Source organism: Colletotrichum fioriniae (assembly GCF_027942845.1).
Source record: "Colletotrichum fioriniae strain IMI 355084 chromosome Unknown scaffold_5, whole genome shotgun sequence".
Taxonomy (NCBI): Eukaryota; Fungi; Ascomycota; class Sordariomycetes; order Glomerellales; family Glomerellaceae; genus Colletotrichum; species Colletotrichum fioriniae.
The window spans coordinates 2,852,989-2,872,623 of NW_027076841.1; the positions used below are offsets into that span (position 1 = coordinate 2,852,989).

The 19,635-nt window shown below is 52.2% G+C and overlaps 5 protein-coding genes across 5 annotated transcripts; 4 read left to right on the forward strand and 1 right to left on the reverse strand.

Moving 5' to 3' along the window:
• Positions 1–586: 586 nt before the first annotated feature.
• dna2 (DNA replication endonuclease-helicase Dna2) lies at positions 587–5,644 on the forward strand (the record flags this gene model as incomplete). Its single annotated transcript, XM_065757394.1, has 6 exons — positions 587–634; positions 686–2,122; positions 2,174–2,269; positions 2,317–2,811; positions 2,864–5,201; positions 5,292–5,644. 6 exons carry the CDS (start codon positions 587–589, stop codon positions 5,642–5,644), a joined length of 4,767 nt encoding a protein of 1,588 aa, XP_065614163.1.
• Positions 5,645–6,313: 669 nt separating this feature from the next.
• Positions 6,314–6,830, forward strand: N0V96_005410 (uncharacterized protein; the record flags this gene model as incomplete). The annotated part of the gene is made up of 2 exons (XM_053197537.2): positions 6,314–6,579; positions 6,755–6,830. The coding sequence occupies 2 exons, from the start codon at positions 6,314–6,316 to the stop codon at positions 6,828–6,830; spliced, it is 342 nt and encodes a 113-aa protein (XP_053045077.2).
• Positions 6,831–7,617: 787 nt separating this feature from the next.
• BAT2 (branched-chain-amino-acid transaminase bat2) lies at positions 7,618–8,934 on the reverse strand (the record flags this gene model as incomplete). The annotated part of the gene is made up of 2 exons (XM_053197536.2): positions 7,618–8,642; positions 8,706–8,934. 2 exons carry the CDS (start codon positions 8,932–8,934, stop codon positions 7,618–7,620), a joined length of 1,254 nt encoding a protein of 417 aa, XP_053045076.1.
• Positions 8,935–10,099: 1,165 nt separating this feature from the next.
• On the forward strand, positions 10,100–13,190 carry ppk32 (Protein kinase domain-containing protein ppk32; the record flags this gene model as incomplete). Its single annotated transcript, XM_053197535.2, has 3 exons — positions 10,100–10,702; positions 10,757–11,600; positions 11,656–13,190. 3 exons carry the CDS (start codon positions 10,100–10,102, stop codon positions 13,188–13,190), a joined length of 2,982 nt encoding a protein of 993 aa, XP_053045075.2.
• Positions 13,191–17,691: 4,501 nt separating this feature from the next.
• Positions 17,692–19,428, forward strand: SIR2 (NAD-dependent histone deacetylase sir2; the record flags this gene model as incomplete). The annotated part of the gene is made up of 2 exons (XM_053197534.2): positions 17,692–17,947; positions 18,107–19,428. The coding sequence occupies 2 exons, from the start codon at positions 17,692–17,694 to the stop codon at positions 19,426–19,428; spliced, it is 1,578 nt and encodes a 525-aa protein (XP_053045074.2).
• Positions 19,429–19,635: the final 207 nt, after the last annotated feature.

Consider the following 19,635-nt stretch of genomic DNA (forward strand, 5'->3'; position numbering starts at 1 on the left):
CCGCCTCTGCACTTGATTAACAGTGGTTGTGTAAAGGAATGTATCATGTGTAGTTGGTGGTAGCCTAGGTATTTGACAGTCAAGTCAATCCAGCATGCATGTGCGAATAAGACGGGGATGAATGGAAATCTTGAGTAAGTACCTAAACGTCAGCCAGGGTACTACTATCCGTAGAGACGAAGTAATTACGACTATGAAAATCCAGGTACGAACACACGGACAGGGACATTACCTTCCACTCCACACATTATGCGAATGCAAGACATCCCGCAATGATCTCAATTGGGCTTGCCCAAGGAGCAAAGTCGATGTGGGCGGAGATGGACTTGTTCGTTGCAGGGGCGATGACCCTGCGCGTCCACCATCAGGTCCTCCTAATGCCCCACATACCACCGGGAACGTGCATCGACGCGTATTAACCAAACGTGGAGCTAGAACGCGTCCCGAGCGCGTCGAGGGACAACCACTCTAGAACTTCCTCGAGGGGCCCAACTGCCTCTTCGCACCCTTGCACTGACATGATTGGAACTAGCGAAGACGTTCACGACCTCTTGTTTTTGGCATTCGAGAAGCCAAACCCGCCGATATGCCTCTCAAGAAGTCATACTCGGAACATGTTGGTCTCCCATCAAAGGTCAATAGGAAAGCATACCCCTCCATGCGATGTTTGCTGACTTTGTCATAGAACCGCTCGTGGCAACGTTCGAAGAGCAATCCAGTGAATGCCCAAACGTATCGACCTTTGGCGCCCGTTTCCGACAAAACGAAAAGCAAGCTAAACCAGTTCCAATTCCAGACTGCAGTCAAGTCAGAGACTGCCGAGCAGGAAAATGGCACCGCAAAGGAAGATTGGGTTCGCCAATCCCGAGACGATATCGCCATCACCCCTTCGACGAAGCTGAGTTGGCACGACCTGATGGCGTCGAACGCTCCCAAGGAAGAAAAAACACAAACATCTCCTACTGAACGAATCCTATGGAACAATGAAAGGGACAAGAACGACCTAAACTACGCTGCTGCCCTTTCGCCAATGATGCATAGGAAAGGCCGTAAACGGGCCAGGAGCTCGTCACCCATATCATCCCCCGCACAAAACGAAAAGCCTACGACGCCTGCTGTCAATGTGAAGAAGCTGAGTGAGGCACTAAAGTCGCCACACGCAGACCCGACCTTGGAACTCTGGGACCGATTCTCCCTTACCAGTAATGGAAATGTGACGCCACTCGGTCTTACGAACCCCACGCTCGCCAATCTCATGTTCTCTTCATCACCACGGAATGTCAAGACGGCACCTGCACAGGCAGGCGACAGCAGCCTACGAAGGGCAATCAGTTGCGGTCTCAACTGGCCAAAGAGAAGAAGAGTTGAACGCTCGGATGCGCCCTCGTTTACTAGCACATTGACGCGAGAGATGACCGATAGTTCAAAGAACTCACTTGTAACAGCTCTATTGGACACAGTTACTGGAAGCATGCAAGAAGACAGCCCGCCAGAGGAATTCGATCCGTTCATCGACCAGGATATGGAGTCTCCATCTTTAAAGAAGAGAAAGACTAACGCATTGAGGCCGCCATCGCTCTCACCGTTGAGGAAAACAACCCGAGCCCCGAACCAACAGCCTGCAGGAAATACTTCTGATATCGGTGTCGCCCAGGATCTTGGGCTGGAACAGCAAACAAAAGCGGCTTCGGCGGAGTCTGACTACGGCGAGGTAGATTTCGACGACTTCGACGACTTTGATGACGACACTTTCCTCGAGCTTGAAGCAAGCATCAGTCTATCGAACTCCAAGCAAGAAGCGAGACCAGGCACTCCTACCCCCGCACCTGTTTCTGTGCAACCCAATAAGCAAAGCAGCACTGGCTTAGACGATGAGTTTGGTGACTTGGACGATGACATTTTTGAGGCTGCCGAGGATATTCTGGAAAGCGCAGTAGCGACGGCATCCCAATTGCCGGCGTCTGCAAACTCACATCTTGGCGCAGCAAGCGTACCTGTCTCTAGACAAGACGACTTGGAAGATGCCTTTGGAGACGACTTTGGAGGAGACTTCGACTTCGATGCGGCAGAGCTCGCTGCGACTCAATCGGTCCAGAAGACACAAGCCTCGCCGGCGGAAGCTGTACGTCCCAATCAACGACTACCACGGTAGCAAACGCTAAGATGAAGGTAGACAAACCAAAAGCCCAAAGCTATCCAGCGATATCTGGTGACCAATGTCCTAGAAAACGAATACACTGATGAGCGTGGGCTTTCTCGATTAGAGAAGGTATGTTGATCAACTTGATCCAACAACAATTGCTGACCTGTGGACAGATCCTTACCATTCAAGCCGAAGGTAGCAAGGCCATGAAAACGATCCACCTTCGAGGTGATTGGTTTGAGACGCCGGCACACGCAAAGGCGTATGTGCATGTTATCGGAACGTTTTCAGCCAGTGGACAATGCATCATTGACGATTCGCACAATATCTTGATCCTACATCCAGATCAGTTGGTATCAGCCACCGTCGTGGCTGATTCATTCAGCTGCATGCGCCGAGCAGTATTACAAGACCGCGTCAAAGCGACCAGCGAGGCTACTGCTCCCTTGGTGTATGGAACGATGTTGCACGAAATCTTTCAAGAGGCTCTAATGGCGAATCAATGGGATCTTCGGTACCTCAGTGGTGTCATTGACAGAGTCATGGAGAAGCATATCGAGGACTTGTACAAGATCAAAGTCAGCACCAGCATCGCCAGAGAACATCTCCAGTCGAAGATGACGGAGTTGAGCTGCTGGGCCACCGCTTTTGTAGCCTCTCAGCCGAATGTATGTCATATCTTCCTCTCTCTCTCGTGATAGTCACTAATATTAGCCAAAGCTCGATGCTATTGTTCTCGACCGCAATGGCAAGAAAGCCAACATGTGCGTCAGTAAATTGCTCGATGTCGAGGAACATGTTTGGTCGCCCATGTATGGACTGAAGGGCAACATCGATGCTACCGTCCAAGTCACCTTGAAGGATGGCAAGGATACCAAGACGCTGACCGTCCCATTCGAAGTCAAAACGGGCAAACATGCCAATAGCAATCACATGGCGCAGACTGCGCTCTATAATCTGTTGCTTTCCGATCGATACGACCTGAACATTGTCTATGGCATTCTCTATTATATGGAAACGTCACAAACAATGCGCATTCCCACTATCCGACACGAACTACGCCATATGATCATGCAGCGAAACCAGCTGGCTTGTCACATTCGCGAGCGAAGTGTCCAGCTGCCTCCTATGAAGAGGAGTAAAAATATGTGTGGAAAGTGCTATGCAAAGACGTCTTGCTTCATTTACCACAAGCTTGCTGACGACGGCGATGGAGAGACGAGCGGCATGGACAAGCAATTCGACGAGGTTGTCAAGCACCTTACACCAAAGCACCAAAAGTTCTTCCTCAAATGGGAGAATCTGTTGACGAAAGAGGAGAAAGAGACACAGAAGCTGAAGAGAGAACTCTGGACGATGGTCAGCAAGGACCGAGAGAAAGTGGGAAGATGCCATTCCGACGTCATCATTGAAGAGGGCTCAACGTCTGAGGACTTGGGCACTTCCAAGATCAACCGATTCAACTATACCTTCGTGAAGCGAATTGCGACTCCAGGCCATTCTTTCCTAGAGTCACAGCTGAATGTCGGAGAGCCTATAGTTGTTTCCGATGAACAGGGCCACTTTGCTCTGGCTTTGGGCTACGTTACTTCTGTTCGAAAACAGAGAATCAGCGTAGCAGTCGACCGGCGCCTACACAACGCCCGCATCAAGCAGCCTGGCTTTGACGAAAACGACAACCAGGTTTTTGCTAGCATCATGGAGGTCGCCCCAGAGGGCTGCACCGCGGATCAATCCCAGGGCAAGATCAAGGAAGCGCCAATCCGCTATCGCCTTGATAAGGACGAGTTCAGCAATGGCATGGCCACAGTCCGAAACAACCTTGTACAGACCATGGCGGAAGGCGTCTTTGGGTCTCGAGAGATCCGCCGCGCTGTGGTAGACTTGGTACCACCGAGGTTCAAAGCAGCACCTACGCAATACGTCGTAGCCGATCGGGAATCTCTGAATGTTGACCAGCACCGAGCGATTGAGAAGGTGATGAGTGCACAAGACTATGCGCTAGTTCTTGGCATGCCTGGCACCGGAAAGACGACCACCATTGCACACATCATTCGGGCTTTGGTCTCTCAGGGCAAGAGCGTCCTTCTTACTTCTTATACACACACTGCTGTCGACAACATCCTCCTGAAGCTCAAGAACGACCAAACCCCGGTTCTCAGACTTGGTGCTCCAGCCAAGGTTCACCCGGAGGTCCAGGAATTTGCCATCCTGGCTGGCCAACCTATGAACTCTTTTGAGCAGATCAAGGAGGCGTGGCACGACACACCTATCGTTGCCACCACTTGTCTCGGCGTTGGCCATGCTCTCTTCAATGAACGCACTTTCGACTACTGCATTGTTGATGAAGCCTCGCAGATCACACTGCCCATTTGTCTGGGACCAATCAGGATGGCGAAGACTTTTGTACTTGTTGGTGATCACAATCAGCTGCCTCCTCTAGTTCAAAATGAAGAGGCTCGAGAAGGTGGGCTTGATGTGAGCTTGTTCAAGCTTCTCTCCGACACGCATCCAGATTCGGTGGTCAACTTGGAGCATCAATACCGTATGTGTGAGGATATCATGACTCTCAGCAATACTTTGATCTACAAAGGACGATTGCGATGTGGTACTGAGGAACTTCGGTTCAAGAAACTCGATGTGCCCAACATGAATGCGCTGAAGAGCCTTCATTACGACTCGGCATCGATGCTCAGACCAGAGACTCCGAAGTCTGTGTGCACCTCCATCAACCAAAGTTGCTGCTGGCTCCGAGACTTGCTGGACAGCGAAGCTCGAGTCAGGTTTGTCAACACCGATACCATTCAGCCCCTTACGAGAGAAGAGGCGAAGGGCAATCGGATTGTCAACCCGGCCGAAGCACGCATCGTAGTTCAACTTGTCGAGGGCCTCCTTACAGTAGGTGTACCCGACGGGGAGATTGGAGTGATGACGCACTATCGCTCTCAACTGTCTTTGCTAAAGCATGGCCTTCGTGGGCATGTGGGCGTGGAGATGCACACCGCCGACCGATTTCAAGGACGAGACAAGGATGTAGTAATTCTCTCCTTGGTTCGGAGTAATGAGAGCTGCAGCATCGGTGAACTCTTAAAGGATTGGCGACGTATCAACGTCGCATTCACTCGCGCTAAAACCAAGCTGCTTGTAGTTGGAAGCAAGAGCACTTTGAAGGGTAGCGGAAAGGATGAGATGCTCAGCAAGTTCATCGGCCTTATGGAAGAGAAAGATTGGATCTACGACCTGCCGCCAGACGCATTGGACAGCCACTTTTTTGACGATACTGCGACACAGTTGACAGCCAGCGGTGTGTCTCCGATCAAGCCGAAGAAGAACACCAGTCCGAGAAAGGGCGTCAGTCCAAGAAAAGCCCCAAAGCTGGCCTTGGGGAAGGAAAACTTTCGACCGGAGCCTAAGCGGGCAAGAATTGGAGAGAGGGCACTTATGAAGGATAAAGTCATTCTCAGGGATATACTTAACGATATGACGAACGGTGCTTATTGAGAATATTGCACAGTTTGGAGTATCGGCAATGGGTTCAGGATTATGAGGTATTAGGCGTTAGTTGGACTATCAAGACGGAAATTCAGGACGTCGAGGGGTTCACAAAGAAAAGAATCAAAGGTCAACTCATCAATGGCATTTCGTACAATAATCATATGACGAGACTCTGCAAATCATTGTTCCCGAGTAACAGGGAGTCGCATAAGAGCCGTCCACCAATCAGACGGTCACTGCAATGTATCAACCGTTCGGAAACTTGATCTCAACGGAGAGGTTTTGACGCAACTCGAGATCAGAGCAAGAAAAACTACGGAACCCATTCACGCCATCAAATGCTTCCGTCAGTATTCAGGATCATCCCGTTGAATGACGAAAGAGGCAAGCACTTGCCGGGGTTCAGCTGCTCGACGCGGGAGCGGATCGGGTGGAGTCGGCAATGTGCACGTGATCATGGATGACTAACGATCCCGACATGGGTCCAAGAATCCAACTCCAATCCAGCAACCTCATCTGTGAGTGCCAAACGACTCAACAGCCGAAGTACCGCGCGCCCGCGAACGCAACCCTCATCCGCCCCTCACCCATCACCGAAAAGACGTCAATTGAGACGTCCTTACCTCCACTCGCTTCTCTCTCGAAAAAAAAACTACCTTTCTTCCCGACCCGACGATGACGGCGATACGACCGACCGCGGCCATCCGCGCCGTCCGCGCCATCAAGACCTCTGCGGCCGCCGCCCCGACCACGAGGGCTTTCTCCGTGACGGCCCGCCGCGCTGGTGGCGGTTCCGACTTTGATCCCCCTTCCGGCTGGCTCTGGGGCGTCAAGCCCGGCGAGAAATACGAGAAGGAGGGCTGGGAGACGCCTTTCTACACCCTGTTCTGCGGAGGCATCATCGCCACTGGCGTTGTCCTTGCTTTCAAGCCTGATACTTCGTGAGTGGCCATTTCTTTCTGCCGCATAGGTCCCGTCGACGTGGAATTCATGGAGTGATACTTCAAAAATCCATGCCCAAAGCCTAGGGCTTTCGGTATCGGTTGTGCCGGAATGAGGCAATTTAGATATCAGTATTGATTGATCTGCGGCTAACGTTACCCGCCCGCACTCTAGACTCGATACCTGGGCCCTCGAGGAGGCCAGGCGGAGATTAGAAAAGGAGGGCATTCTGCCGGACCCCGAGAAGTGAAAAGGGAAATTTCAATTCCTGCGACCACTTGCCATGAACAAACCACCGAATCAACTTTTTTCTTTATCTGGAGCTTGGTTTTTGAGACATATCACCTTAGAAAGGATCGGAACGGAAGACACAAAGAAAACCGAGCCGCGAGGATGGAAGATGATGTTCTAGAGAAAGGATGGAGCGGAGAGACGGGGAGAGAAAGAAATATCTCCACAGAAGGGGAAAGCAAGCTCGCTGTCGATAAACTCTCACGGCAACGGTGTCTCTCTCTATTTCCCTGGGGAAAAGTGTATATGACCTGCCCTTGAACTAGCTTTCCTTTTTTTTCACCGCCCTTTTTTTCACTCTTGTTCTGTGAGGGCATTTCGATCTTCGTGAGCCTTTTGCAATGACTAGATTTGCTTTTGATGACGCACGGCATAGGGACTACGGAGCTTCGTGACAATAGCTCAGAAATCGGCATTTGATGTTGTTGAGTATGTATCGTGAGGAAGACATTAAATAGCCCCAGTGGAACTTTTAGCAAGTGAATCTTGAGGAAAGCTGATAAAGTAACTCCATCTGGTAAGCTTCTTGGTGTTTTATTCAAGCTTTTGATGTCACTTCACCACGGGACTAATGTAACCCATGGAACACATCTTATCAGTCATAGAAGGAGAGTGGTGGGTTATCGCCGATGCCACACTCATTCACTATCAGAATTGAAGCAAAGCCTTTCTTTTTTTGAAACAATCATATTGCACGCTTCCCGTTTGGATATCTACAAGTCTACATGCCGTTCTGACAACCAAATTTATGCAGCAACATCCGGAGCAATGTAGCTCCACTCGTGCTCCTCGTCGCCATACTGCCTCGCCTCCATCCAGCCCTTGATTCTCAGGGTGATCTCGCCAGACTCCTCGGCCTCGGTCAGACCGCAGTTGATGGACTTGCCCTTCCAGGCAATGGTGCGGATAGGGCTGACAATGGCAGCGGTACCGGCACCAAAAGCCTCAATGAGGCGGCCCTCCTCGGCCGCCTCGTCGAGCTCCTTCATGGTGTACTTGCGCTCCGAGACCATCCAGCCCTCGGGCACGAGCCTCTCGCGGGCGAGGGACAGAACGGAATCGCGCGTGACGCCCTCGAGGATGGTGCCGTCGAGGGGGGCGGTGACGAGCTCCTTTTGGCCCGTCTCCTTGTTCTTGATGGCGGCGAACATGTTCATGGTGCCGACCTCAGTGACATACTCCTCCTCGCCAAAGAGCCACAGGTTCTGCTGGTGGCCGCGGCTGGCGGCCTCGAGCTGGGGCACGATGCAAGGGGCGTAGTTGGCGCCGAGCTTCTTGTCGCCGACGCCGCCGGGCCAGGCGCGGACGGCGTAGTCGGTGGCCTCGAGGGAGACGGCCTTGAAGCCGGTGGGGTAGTAGGGGCCGACGGGGGAGGCGATGACGTAGAGCAGGGCGGAGCCGGGGGGACCGACGCCGAGGGTCTTTTGGGTGCCGATCATGGTCGGGCGGAGGTAGAGGGAGTAGCCGCGCTCGTCGGGGATGTAGTGCTTGTCGAGGTTGACAAACTTGGAGATGAGCTCGATTAGGGAGGTGGGCTCGAAGGTGGGTAGGGCGATGCGGGCGGCGGACTTGTTGAGGCGGGCCATGTTCTTGTCGGGGCGGAAGAGCCTGACCTGGCCGGACTTGTCCTTGTAGGCCTTCATGCCCTCGAAGCACTCAAAGGCGTAGTGGAAGACGCAGGTCGCGGGGTCGAGAGAGAGATTCTGGTAGGGGACGATCTTGGGATCGAGCCAGCCCTGTTCTTGGTTCCACTCAATAGTGAGCATGTGGTCTGCGGTGAACGGTTAGCAATTGCAAAATAGAGTGATGGGGAGTTGAGTAGAGGAGTGCTGACCAGTGAACTTGCGGCCGAAGACGAGCTCCTCGGGGTTGCCCAACGTTCCGGGGTTCTTTGTCTTCTCAATGGTGAGTTTCGAGGCATCGAGGCCCAAAGGCTTGGCCGCGGAGGCGGCGGCAGGCTTGACACTGTAGAGTCTTGCTGATTGCCATGCGGTGGCTAATCTGGGAGAGCTGCGGGGGACTCTAAGAGCGCCGGCGGCGCGGGGGAAGAACTGTCGCATCATGGCGATCGGTCGGTTTGGTGTTTTGGATTGGGTATAAAGCAGAAAGAGAAAACAAAAGGAGGTTAAGAATTTTCTCGAAACCTTAAACACAGGAACGAAGATGCTCAGATAAATACCAAGAGATGGGAGAGCAAGTGTGACTCTTTTTTAAAAGGAAACTGAGATACCAAATACTCAATTGCGGTCAACGGTGAAACCAATTGACCAATCCAATGCTTGATAAAGGACGGGCAAGTGTAGTAGGGCGAAGGGCGCAATTTGCGGATGGCGTGTAGGGTGCGGCAGGAGTCAGGATTTCGGAGCGTTATCGGACTTCTAAGCCGTTGCTTTCCATGCGCCGCCAGATCCAGAGATCCAAAATTGTCCTTCAGGGTCCCGGCTCCGGAAGCGTCCCGCTATCTGAGGTGCAGCAGTGCATGGCAGCATGGTCAGCACGCAGTACGTACCTTTCAGGTACTGATTCCATGATGGTGGAGATGATGTAAGGAGCCAAGCTGTCCCAAATGGAAGACCTTCTCCATAGCTTAGGTCAGCCATCCAATTGGTCCAGTGTCTTCCGTGCTTCCCCCGTACCCCCAAAGCTGCGACCAGAAGGTGGGCACCCCCAAGCTCAGTGCAGGTAACAAAGGTGTGCCCAACTTATTTGAAGCCGAGCCTTACTGTGGTAAGGTACCTCAGACGCAGGGGTGGGCACTGGCAACTGTGGGATCATCGCTAAAAAGCATGGATGGTCATTTTGATTGGACTTGAGACGCTCTTGCCTATCAGCGACGTGGAAGTCGACGCGGCTGAACGAGGACATCATCTTTGGGCCAACTTGCCAATTTTATGTCACTGCGCCCTGCGTCTGTTGTCTTTTTTGTATTCAAGCCCACACAAACTTCCGGCGCATCTCCGGAAGCTTCCTCGACAAAGCCTCGCTGGAAATCCCTCTCGACATTTACAAAGTCTCCCCTCCACAGTACCCTGCACTACCTAGTTGCTCGTGGACAAAGACTACCTTCCTTCCTCTGGGTGCGGGCGCGATTGACTTGACGAACGTCCCGGCTTGGCGCAAATCTCATATCTGCCTCCGAACCGTCATGACGATCGAGTCCCCTCAAGTTCCGTTCCCTCCGCCTTGACGACGACGTAGACGATCCACGTTATAAGACACACCACAATCATGTTCTCCTCGGCACTCAAGTCGATATCATCGACCAACATCACCGCGAACTACTCTATTTCCTCGACTCAGACCTCGTCTGCCGGCCCATGGAAGATTTACGATTGCAAGAAGAAATCAACAGGGAAACCATACAGCGTATTTGTGTTTGATAAGAAGGGACTCGACAACCATGGCAGCAGTCTCGGCAGATCGAGCGCGTCCGCCTTCAAACGAGCCACGGAGGAGGTTATCGAGCGTCTGAAGAAAGAAGCCTCCAGCTTGGCGAAGCTGAGACACCCGAGCGTTCTCGAGCTTGTCGAACCAGTGGAGGAAACAAGAGGTGGTGGACTGCAATTCGTCACGGAAGCTGTCACGGGCTCTCTGGCGGCTCTGCTGCAAGAGAAGGACGATCAGGAACGGAGTGGTGGGGTTGGCGGCCGGTCCAGTCGCTATGTCACTGAGGATTCGGATGGTGTGCGCCGGCGGCGCGAGTTGGAGATTGACGAGCTCGAGATCCAGAAGGGTCTCTTGCAGATCAGCAAAGCCCTGGAGTTTTTGCACGAAAACGCTGGGTTAGTGCACGGTAACTTGACACCAGACGCCATTATCGTGAACGCCAAGGTCAGTTCAGCCTATTGGTCTTGATAGCTACACGCTGTTGCTGACTCGAAACAGTCCGATTGGAAAATCAGTGGCCTCGCCTTCTGCGCGCCGTCAGAAGGGTCCAACAAGCCGACCTCCTTTCAACCCATCAGCCTATCAGAGGTGCTCAACCCAGACCCTCGACTGCCTCGATTTGTGCAGCTTAACCTCGACTACACCTCTCCTGACTTTGTCATTGACAACAACTTCACCCATTTTGCCGACATGTTCTCATTAGGTCTCCTAGCCGTGGCCCTTTACAACTCACCCCATCAGTCTCCCATAGAAGCTCACGGCAGCTTATCAACATACAAGAGAACATTCGCCTCGTCATCCACAGTACCATCTGCCACAAACCAATTCTTATCATCACGGCCTTTGCCCAAAGAGCTGGTTCAACATGTTTTGCCGCGCCTGATAACACGACGACCTGCTCAGCGTCTCACAGCAAAGGAATTTCAAGAGAGTGAATACTTCAACAACGTGCTTGTTTCGACAATCAGGTTCTTAGACGCTTTCCCTGCCAAAACTCCAAACGAGAAGGCTCAGTTCATGAGGGGACTAGTCAAGGTTATGCCATCGTTCCCCAAGACTGTTATGGAGAAGAAGTTGTTGCCAGCTTTGCTTGAAGAGATGAAAGACAAGGATCTTATCGCTTTGATTCTTCAAAACGTCTTCACCATCGTTGATTTACTGCCTTCTGCGAGGAGGGTCTTTGCCGAAAAAGTACGGCCAGCATTGAAAGCAACATTTGCCCCACCTCCGAAGAAGGATCAGGCCCCTGAGAGGGACCCGACGAAGGATGCTGGGTTGATGGTTGTGCTCGAACACATGTCAACAATCTGCAACAACTGCAATGGCAAGGAGTTCACTGATGGTAAGAAACGCCACAACATCAAAGAGTCTGGCGAGGCATACTAACAACTACATAGATATCTTGCCGGTCGTCTACGCAGCAATAGAAGCACCAACACCGGCCGTTGTTGACGCGGCTCTGAGAGGTCTGCCGTCTATTCTACCAGTTCTCGACTTTAGCACCATCAAGAATGAGCTATTCCCGGTCATTGCGGCCGTGTTTAGCAAAACGAGCAGTTTGGCCATCAAGGTGCGCGGTTGCCAAGCATTCGTCGTCCTGTGTGGCGGAACATCAGACGCAGAAGACGATGGCCTCGATGCTTTCGGTACTTCAAAGAAGAAATCAACTTCGTCCTCTAGCATGCTGGATAAATACACCATGCAGGAGAAGATTATCCCGTTGATCAAGGCCATCAAAACGAAAGAGCCTGCGGTCATGATGGCAGCTCATGGCGTTCTGCGAGTTGTGGGCGAAGCAGCCGATGCCGAGTTCGTTGCGATTGACATACTCCCCATTCTGTGGCATATGAGTCTCGGACCTTTGCTCAATCTCAAACAGTTCCAGAACTTCATGGACCTTATCAAGAAGTTATCCAAAAGAGTGGAAGACGAACAGACTAGGAAGTTGCAAGAGCTCTCTGGCACCAACGGCAGCACCGCCGGGGCTAATGAAGACTTTATGGCCTTTGGCGGCGTCAGCGGGACCTCTTTTGATGCTTCCAATGGAGCGACAGAAGACGATTTCGAGAGCCTCGTCAAGGGCAAAACGACACGAACTTCAACTTCGGATGCATTCTCCAGCTGGGAAGAAACTCCCTCGGCAGCAGCCAGAGTTACCTCGCCCGCGCCCGGGAGTAGGTCAGCAACCCCGGCCTTTGCGTGGTCAACTCCGAGTCCTACTCAGACAGCACCACCTCCGGCGCCTAAGCCTCAACCTAGTTTCCGGACGGTGACGCCTGACATGGGTTCTTTCCAAACCATGACTCCGATATCGACTCAATTTTCTAAACCTCTGCAGCCGACTTCGCCAATGTCGCAGCCAGCGGCACAGCCCAGTTCATCCATCAACTGGTCCACGGCGTCGGCAGCAGCTTCCAACCCGTGGTCGTCGTCGTCAACATCGACGCCGGCCTTCTCGGCCGGTAACTCCATGTCGCCACCTCCGAGCTCCGCTTTTGGTGGAATGAGCACGCCCATGTCCAACATGTCGCTCGGTGGGCAGAGACCAGGCATGTCACAGTCATCTTCGTTTTCCTTGCCGCCACCGCCAGCCGGTAATTCGACGGGTGGCTTTTCCGGATCTTCCGGGTTTAGCCTACCGCCCCCTCCCAGTCACACGCCGCCTGTGCAGTCAGGCTTGAGCGCTTTCAGCAAACCTGCAGCTAGCACCAGCATGGGCATGATGAGTCAACAACCGATGAATGGTATGAACAGCATGGGCTCGCGGCCTGGTATGGGTATGAGCATGGCGTCTAGTGGTAGCATGAACAGTATGATGAACAGCAACATGGGCATGAACGGCATGGCTGGCCTTCAGCAACAGCAGCAGCAACAACAACAGCAGAAGCCCCAGCAGAAGAGCGGATTGGATAAGTACGAGAGTCTGATTTAGGGGCGGTCTTCTGGAAATAGCGCAGCTTAGGTTGCAGTCAGGGCATCCCAGAGTTGTTTACATGATACACACGAGTTGATACTTTGTAGAGTCGCGCAATTCGGGGCGTTGAGCGACCGTGCCAGATTTTCTTTCCCGGTCGGAGAGAAAATGCCAAATGATTCCAAGTTGATATACAAATGTGCCAATTACGAGCAGTCAATGGTTAAAAGTGACTCACTAAATGTTGGTGTTATTAAGATGAGTTGAAGGCGAGAAAACTGTCACGACTCAAGGTGTTACGGATTGCGTGATATCAAAACCGAAAGCAAAAACGGAATTAGTGTTTGTGGGCCGAGAGTTTCCCCGCAAAGTCAAGACTTTTTCTTGCGAGTTGCGTGGACTGAACAAGTTTGTTGGCGTGGCACATGACGAACGAAAGGGACAGGTAGATTTGCCGGTGTGAAGGCTGCCAAGAACAGAGTACCGTACGTTGATAAGGTGAAGTCCGCGACGACTTTCAACCATGTTGCATAGTCCAGAGTCGCTCTGGTTGGAGAAGATGGAATTCCATTACAAGTGATAATTCGGGCATGATTATGGCACTTTGCTTGAATGAATGGTGTGTTTTGGGAAAGGAACGGATTTGTTTCATGAATGGGGAGCGGAAAGGCTTGTCCATGATGCGATGATTTGCGGAGAGTGACACCTGTGGTCCCCGCTCGGAGGCGTTTAGTTACGCAAATCCATGTCAAGAGTCGCCGACCACTTCTTCACGGTTCGCCAGGCCTCCAAGTTTCTACTCTTGTCTCTAGGCTTGTGCTCGTCACGCTCGAGCAGACATGGAATATCACCTTGCTGGAAAGACATATCGATGGAAAATGAGAGAAATATGGTCGTTAGAAACTCAAAGGATACGGGCATAAAGTACCCCAGTGGGGAAGTACCATCACGTTCCCGATTATGTCTGTCTGTAGATCCTCATGGCACTCGATCGCTTCAGACAAGTGTAACACATTCAGGTTTACCGCCCAAGTTTTGACTTGTGATTGAAATAAAGGAAACTGTTTACCCCCTCCCCACCCGACAGAAAGCAATGAGAAGGAGGCGTCCAGCACGCCTGGCAAGACGGGCTGGCATTGGGTTGGATTGGTTAATTAGTGTTTGTTCTGGGTAACGCAACCAGCTGGTGCGTGTGGTGGTGGGCGACCGATCGAACCGCGCCGGTCGGTCACATGCAGGACGGAGCCCCTCCCCAAAAACAGGAACTCTTTGGGTGAGGTGAAGGTAGGGCATTAAAATTGGCGCAGGCTCTAAAGCTCGTTTACCGGTCTTTAGAGAAGAAAGTGCTGCTGCGGCATATGATTGTCGTTGCATATTTGGGAATGGGGGGTGGGGGGGGGGTGGACTGAGCCACGGTTCTCCTTGAATGTAAAGGTATCGGATGGCTTCCTTTGAGTGATGTATGTTGGTAAAGTCGTGTTGGTGTTGGGAATAGGGGTTGTTTTGTCAAACGACAGTATCGTTTTCTTTCTTAAAGGACTGGGATTGTTCAGACAACCGGGCGGTGAAGCATCTAGTTTGAACTATTTGATGTTCGCCTGACTGAATTGATTCCCATCGTGATGGAGTTCGGCAAGGTTAGATAAGGGGGTGAGTACATTTCTTGACGCCAAGGGGGGTTAATCATCCTGGGAGCGTCACTCGCTCGGATCAAACAAGTCAAGCCAAGGTCACAGCAAAGTCAGAGACTGCATGAGACGGAGCAACGCAATGGAAACTCCAAAATACGCTCTTCTTGACAAGAGCAGTCTTCCAGAGTTGATGCGATGATTAATGAATTGAAAATACGATCATAAGGTGATGCAATTTTACGATTTATTCCATGAAGATGATGACAGCGACTATCGCCGATGGGCCTCAACGGAGGTACTATTCGGAAGTGTGGCGGGTACAGTTAGGTACGGTGAGCATGATGGATCCATCTGATTGGAGAGCAGACACTCGTGTACGTGTGAGTGTGTGTGTGTGTGTGTGTGTCTTGGACCCAGTCACCAGTCTACCACCACCCCGGTCAGACCTTAGGCCCAGGTAATCAAGGTAATCATTATATCACAACAAGGAACAAGAGCGAAGGGACATTCGCCGCAACGGGGGAGGGAAGGGAGGGGAAATCCCGAGATGGCATCAAGCGTGACAGATCCGGTAGAGAATCTTCCACCATCGACGCTGATAAGCGGGAGACCACTAGAGGATGGCCGAGTTTCATTTGGAGCCAGGTTCCGAAACTCTCTGATGTGAGGACGGGTACGCGGTTGAGAACGGAGGATGAACGATGGATGGATTTGTGTTTGGTTACTAGATTTGGTTGGACGGAATTGTACTGTACACGCACACCCACACACTCCTACTCTCTTTCGTCTCTCTCCGTGTCCCTATCCCTACGCTCTCAGTCAGATACTTCATTTGGATAATTCCATACAGCAGGCGATTGGGAGCAGTTCAGCTGGCCTTTCTGTCTATCTGTGTCTGGCTGGACATTATGTTCAGGTTCTCCTCACATTCCTTGGCTTTTTGCTCGCCGCTAGAGAGATACATTGGCCCAGTTCACGTATCTAACTTAACCTTACTCCCGACTTGACACACTTTGACAGCGTGCCGTGCTGATAGTTTAATACATCTCATCCATCCATCAATTAATGGTCTAATTCCATCGCGCTGATGGAAACGTAGGGAACCTAGGAGGCAATGCACTGAAATAAGACCGATCGGATTACAGAGCAAGCATGGTTAGGTAGTTAGCATGGCATTATTGGATTTGTATTCGCGTGCGTCTGCATCTGCCTCAGCTGAGTATTGCTAGACTACGCTTCCATGCTTTCATGTACCTTTAGTCTACTAAGACGGATCCCCCCGGTCAACCTTTTTGCCTTTTTGATTGCCCTTCCCGTTTTTACCTGGCTTGGTTTTCTGGTGCTGGACTGCGCAGGTCGTCGTACTCGTTCGTTCGTTCATTCGTCGTATCTGTACTTTCCTGTCTTTTTTAATTACTTTTGCTATGTAACTCGGCCGGTCGGTCGCTCACTCAGTCACTCACTCTCGGTGCCACGTTCCAACCAGAATACCTTTTACCCACTGATTTGCCTACTCGATCGTCTCTCCTTGGGGGCCCAGATCTCGTTCGCCCGCTTCCGTGATTTCCCTTTTCCCTCTCTCCCTCCGGAACTCATATCCCCTTCTCTGTGCAGTTGACTACGCACACAACAAGTGCTATTACTTGCTAGCATATTTTTTTTTTCTCATTAGCACAGCTTCCTTCCCTTTCGATTGCTTACCTCCTCTCCCTCTTGCTCTTGCCATCTCTGACCTGCCTGGTGCCTTACCTTACCTTACCTTCTCTTCTCACCAAAGAGCAGTCATTGAGGCACTCTACACCTGGACCGACGACGACGTTAGCTCGCCTTTTTCACTCAACTTCCTTCCCACATTCCCCTTCCACTTTTTTCCCTTTCCCCCTTCCCATCCTATCCGGAGACCGGGGACCTAATTTGAACAAGTCCGTCCATCAATTCCAGGCCGTCGCTTCCGTTCAGTCTCGGTCGGCTTGTTTCTCGCCAACCCATCGCAACTCTGCAACTCATTTTCCCTCTTCCCAAGTCTCCCTACCATCAGACGCGACTCAAAGGGAAACCAACTTCCAGTCCACCCACCACTTCTTCCATCATCCACTTGACTTTGGTGTTAACTCTTGCCGTCTACCCAACTCGCCTCGTCGTTTGTGGGTTTCTTCGCCGCCTCCCGCTGCTCACGCAGAATTGCAACTGATCCATCTGCTGCTTACCTGCCTGCCTGCTTGTTCAACAAAGACCAGGGCTCAGTGTCATATTCGTCACGCCACCCCAGGGAGATAACCGACAAGTTTCGAGCGAAAAAAGGCGGAACTCGGCCACCACACTCAACCTCACTCACAGCCAAGGCATCCTTTTTTTAACCCTCCTTCTCACACCCTTGAGGGCCCGACCGTCTGCAACTTTGTCAAATCTTCTTATCCATCCACAGACACACCCGGCTTTTGACTTTCTCTCTTCTCTTCGCACAAATCCATCAAATTGTCAATCGGTCTACCTGGGCTCGAACAAGACAGTTTGGTAAGAGCGGAACAGAGAGAAGAAAGGGTCCAAGTGTCGTTTCTCTCTCTTACGCATTTCTGCAGCCAACTCTTGCCGCTCTTCATTTCCCCTTCACCCAGCCCATACCAGCCCAGTCTTTGTCCAGGCTATTATCCGCCTTGTCTCACAAATAAACCTGTCGGGTGGTCGGCAGTCTCGCACCCCATCCATACAAGCAGACACGTACGCCCAGCTAAGTGAGCCTACTTTACTCTGCTTGGTGTCTGTCAACTCGCAAGCTTCATCTCATCAACCCCTTATCCACGAAGGGAGGTTTCATCAACAACACCGTCATCCCATTGCTCCTTCCCATCTTGCCGCACAGAGCAGCTGTCAACACGACGAAGCTCAAGATGAAGACTCAACGGGCGGCGACAAAAGCCGTCACGGTCAAGAAGCGCAACAACAACAATAAACACAAGAACGCCGCGTACAAGGTGGACAAGTTCGAGGTCCCCGAGAACCCTACTCTGGAGGACATCAAGCACGCCGTCGGTCTTCAGGAACTGGAAGAACGCGTCAGAGATGCCAAAGAATCTGCATGGGAAACCGACTCTCTGCTGGAGGATGCCATCGCTGAGATGGGCGATGCAAAACTTTCCTTGGATGGTAGGTCTATCTCAGTCATTCATTCACTCACTCACACACTACCCATGCAGGCGAGTATGATAATTCCTTGCTACCTATGCTTCGGGATTACGTGTCCTTCTCATTACTTACTCACCCTCGATCGCTTCTATTACCTGATTGCTAACTCGTGCCTAAAAGATCCTAACAGCTGCACGCCTGACGAGGCCATGGGCCTGCGCCACCAATTAAGAGCCCTTGGTCCCGCAGAATTCTGTAGAAGAACCGTAGATGCCGGACGCTACACGGCCAAGAAGCTGCTGTCAGCCTTTGGCCTCAAGCCTCCCGCCTTCCTCGAGGGTGCCGAAGATGAGGCCTACTTCAGTCTCTTGTCGCTGGCCATCAGCCGAGAGTTGTCTAAACGCGCAAAGTTGTTCCGCTTCAACACGGTGGACGACGCCGTGGACCTGCTACAGCGAAGCAAGAACATTATCGTTCTCACTGGTGCCGGCATCTCCACCTCGCTCGGCATTCCCGATTTCCGCTCAAAGGGCGGTCTCTACTCTCAACTTGAGCACCTTGGACTCAACGACCCGCAAGAGGTGTTTGACATTTCCGTCTTTAAGCATGATCCGACCATCTTCTACACCGTTGCCAAGGACATTCTGCCGTCGACCAACCGCTTTACACCGACTCATGCCTTCATCTCCATGCTTGAGAAGAAGGGCAAGCTGCTTACCAACTACACTCAGAACATTGACAACCTTGAGGCTAAGGCCGGCATCTCTCAGGACAAGCTCATCCAGTGCCACGGTTCTTTCGCAACCGCCACTTGCGTCCAGTGCCGTTTCAAGTGCGATGGCGAAGAGATCTTCGACGACGTCAAAGCCGGCAAGATCCCGCGTTGCCCCCGCTGCATCCAGAATCTTCGCCCCAACGGCAGCAGCAAGCGCAAGCGCTCGGCGGGCACCGAGAGAAAGCGCCGCAGGTTCAGCTCCGACGACTCGACGTCGGACGGCGAGTACGACATCCCCAGCGTGGGCGTCATGAAGCCCGACATCACCTTCTTCGGCGAGGCGCTGCCCGATGAGTTCAGCAGGCGCCTGACAGAGCACGACCGCGACAAGGTGGACCTCGTCATCGTTATCGGTACGAGTCTGAAGGTGACGCCGGTGTCTGAGATAGTAAGCTGGCTACCGGCCAATATCCCCCAGATCTACATATCGCGCCAGGCCGTCAATCACATCAACTTTGACATTGATCTGCTGGGCGACTGCGACGTCGTTGTCTCGGAGCTGTGCCGCCGCGCCGGCTGGCCGCTTGAGCATGAGATGGTGCCCCAGGACCAGGTCGTCAAGGTGAACCCGGACGGCGGGTGCGTGAGCAGACACGTCTTTGAGGTCGTCAACCCTAAGCAGCCGCCACCTCCCATGCAGCAAATCTCCAAGCCCGAGACTGAGTCCGAGACGGCGAAACCGACCAAGGGATCCAGAAAGCCTCGAAAGTCGAGAGACGCGGCCTGAGACTGGAGCATCTCTTGCAGTTGCCGACCACCTCACCCTCGCTCTCTTGCTCACTTTTCTTCTTTCTGTCCGTTCATTGTCTCTACCTACAGATACCCCCTCGTGCCCTTCTCGCATTCTCAGACAATTGCATCCGAGAGCGCTTCACGCGGCACACGTCAATGGTTTAGGGGAAAGAGAGTCCATACACGGTACCTGATTCGACGA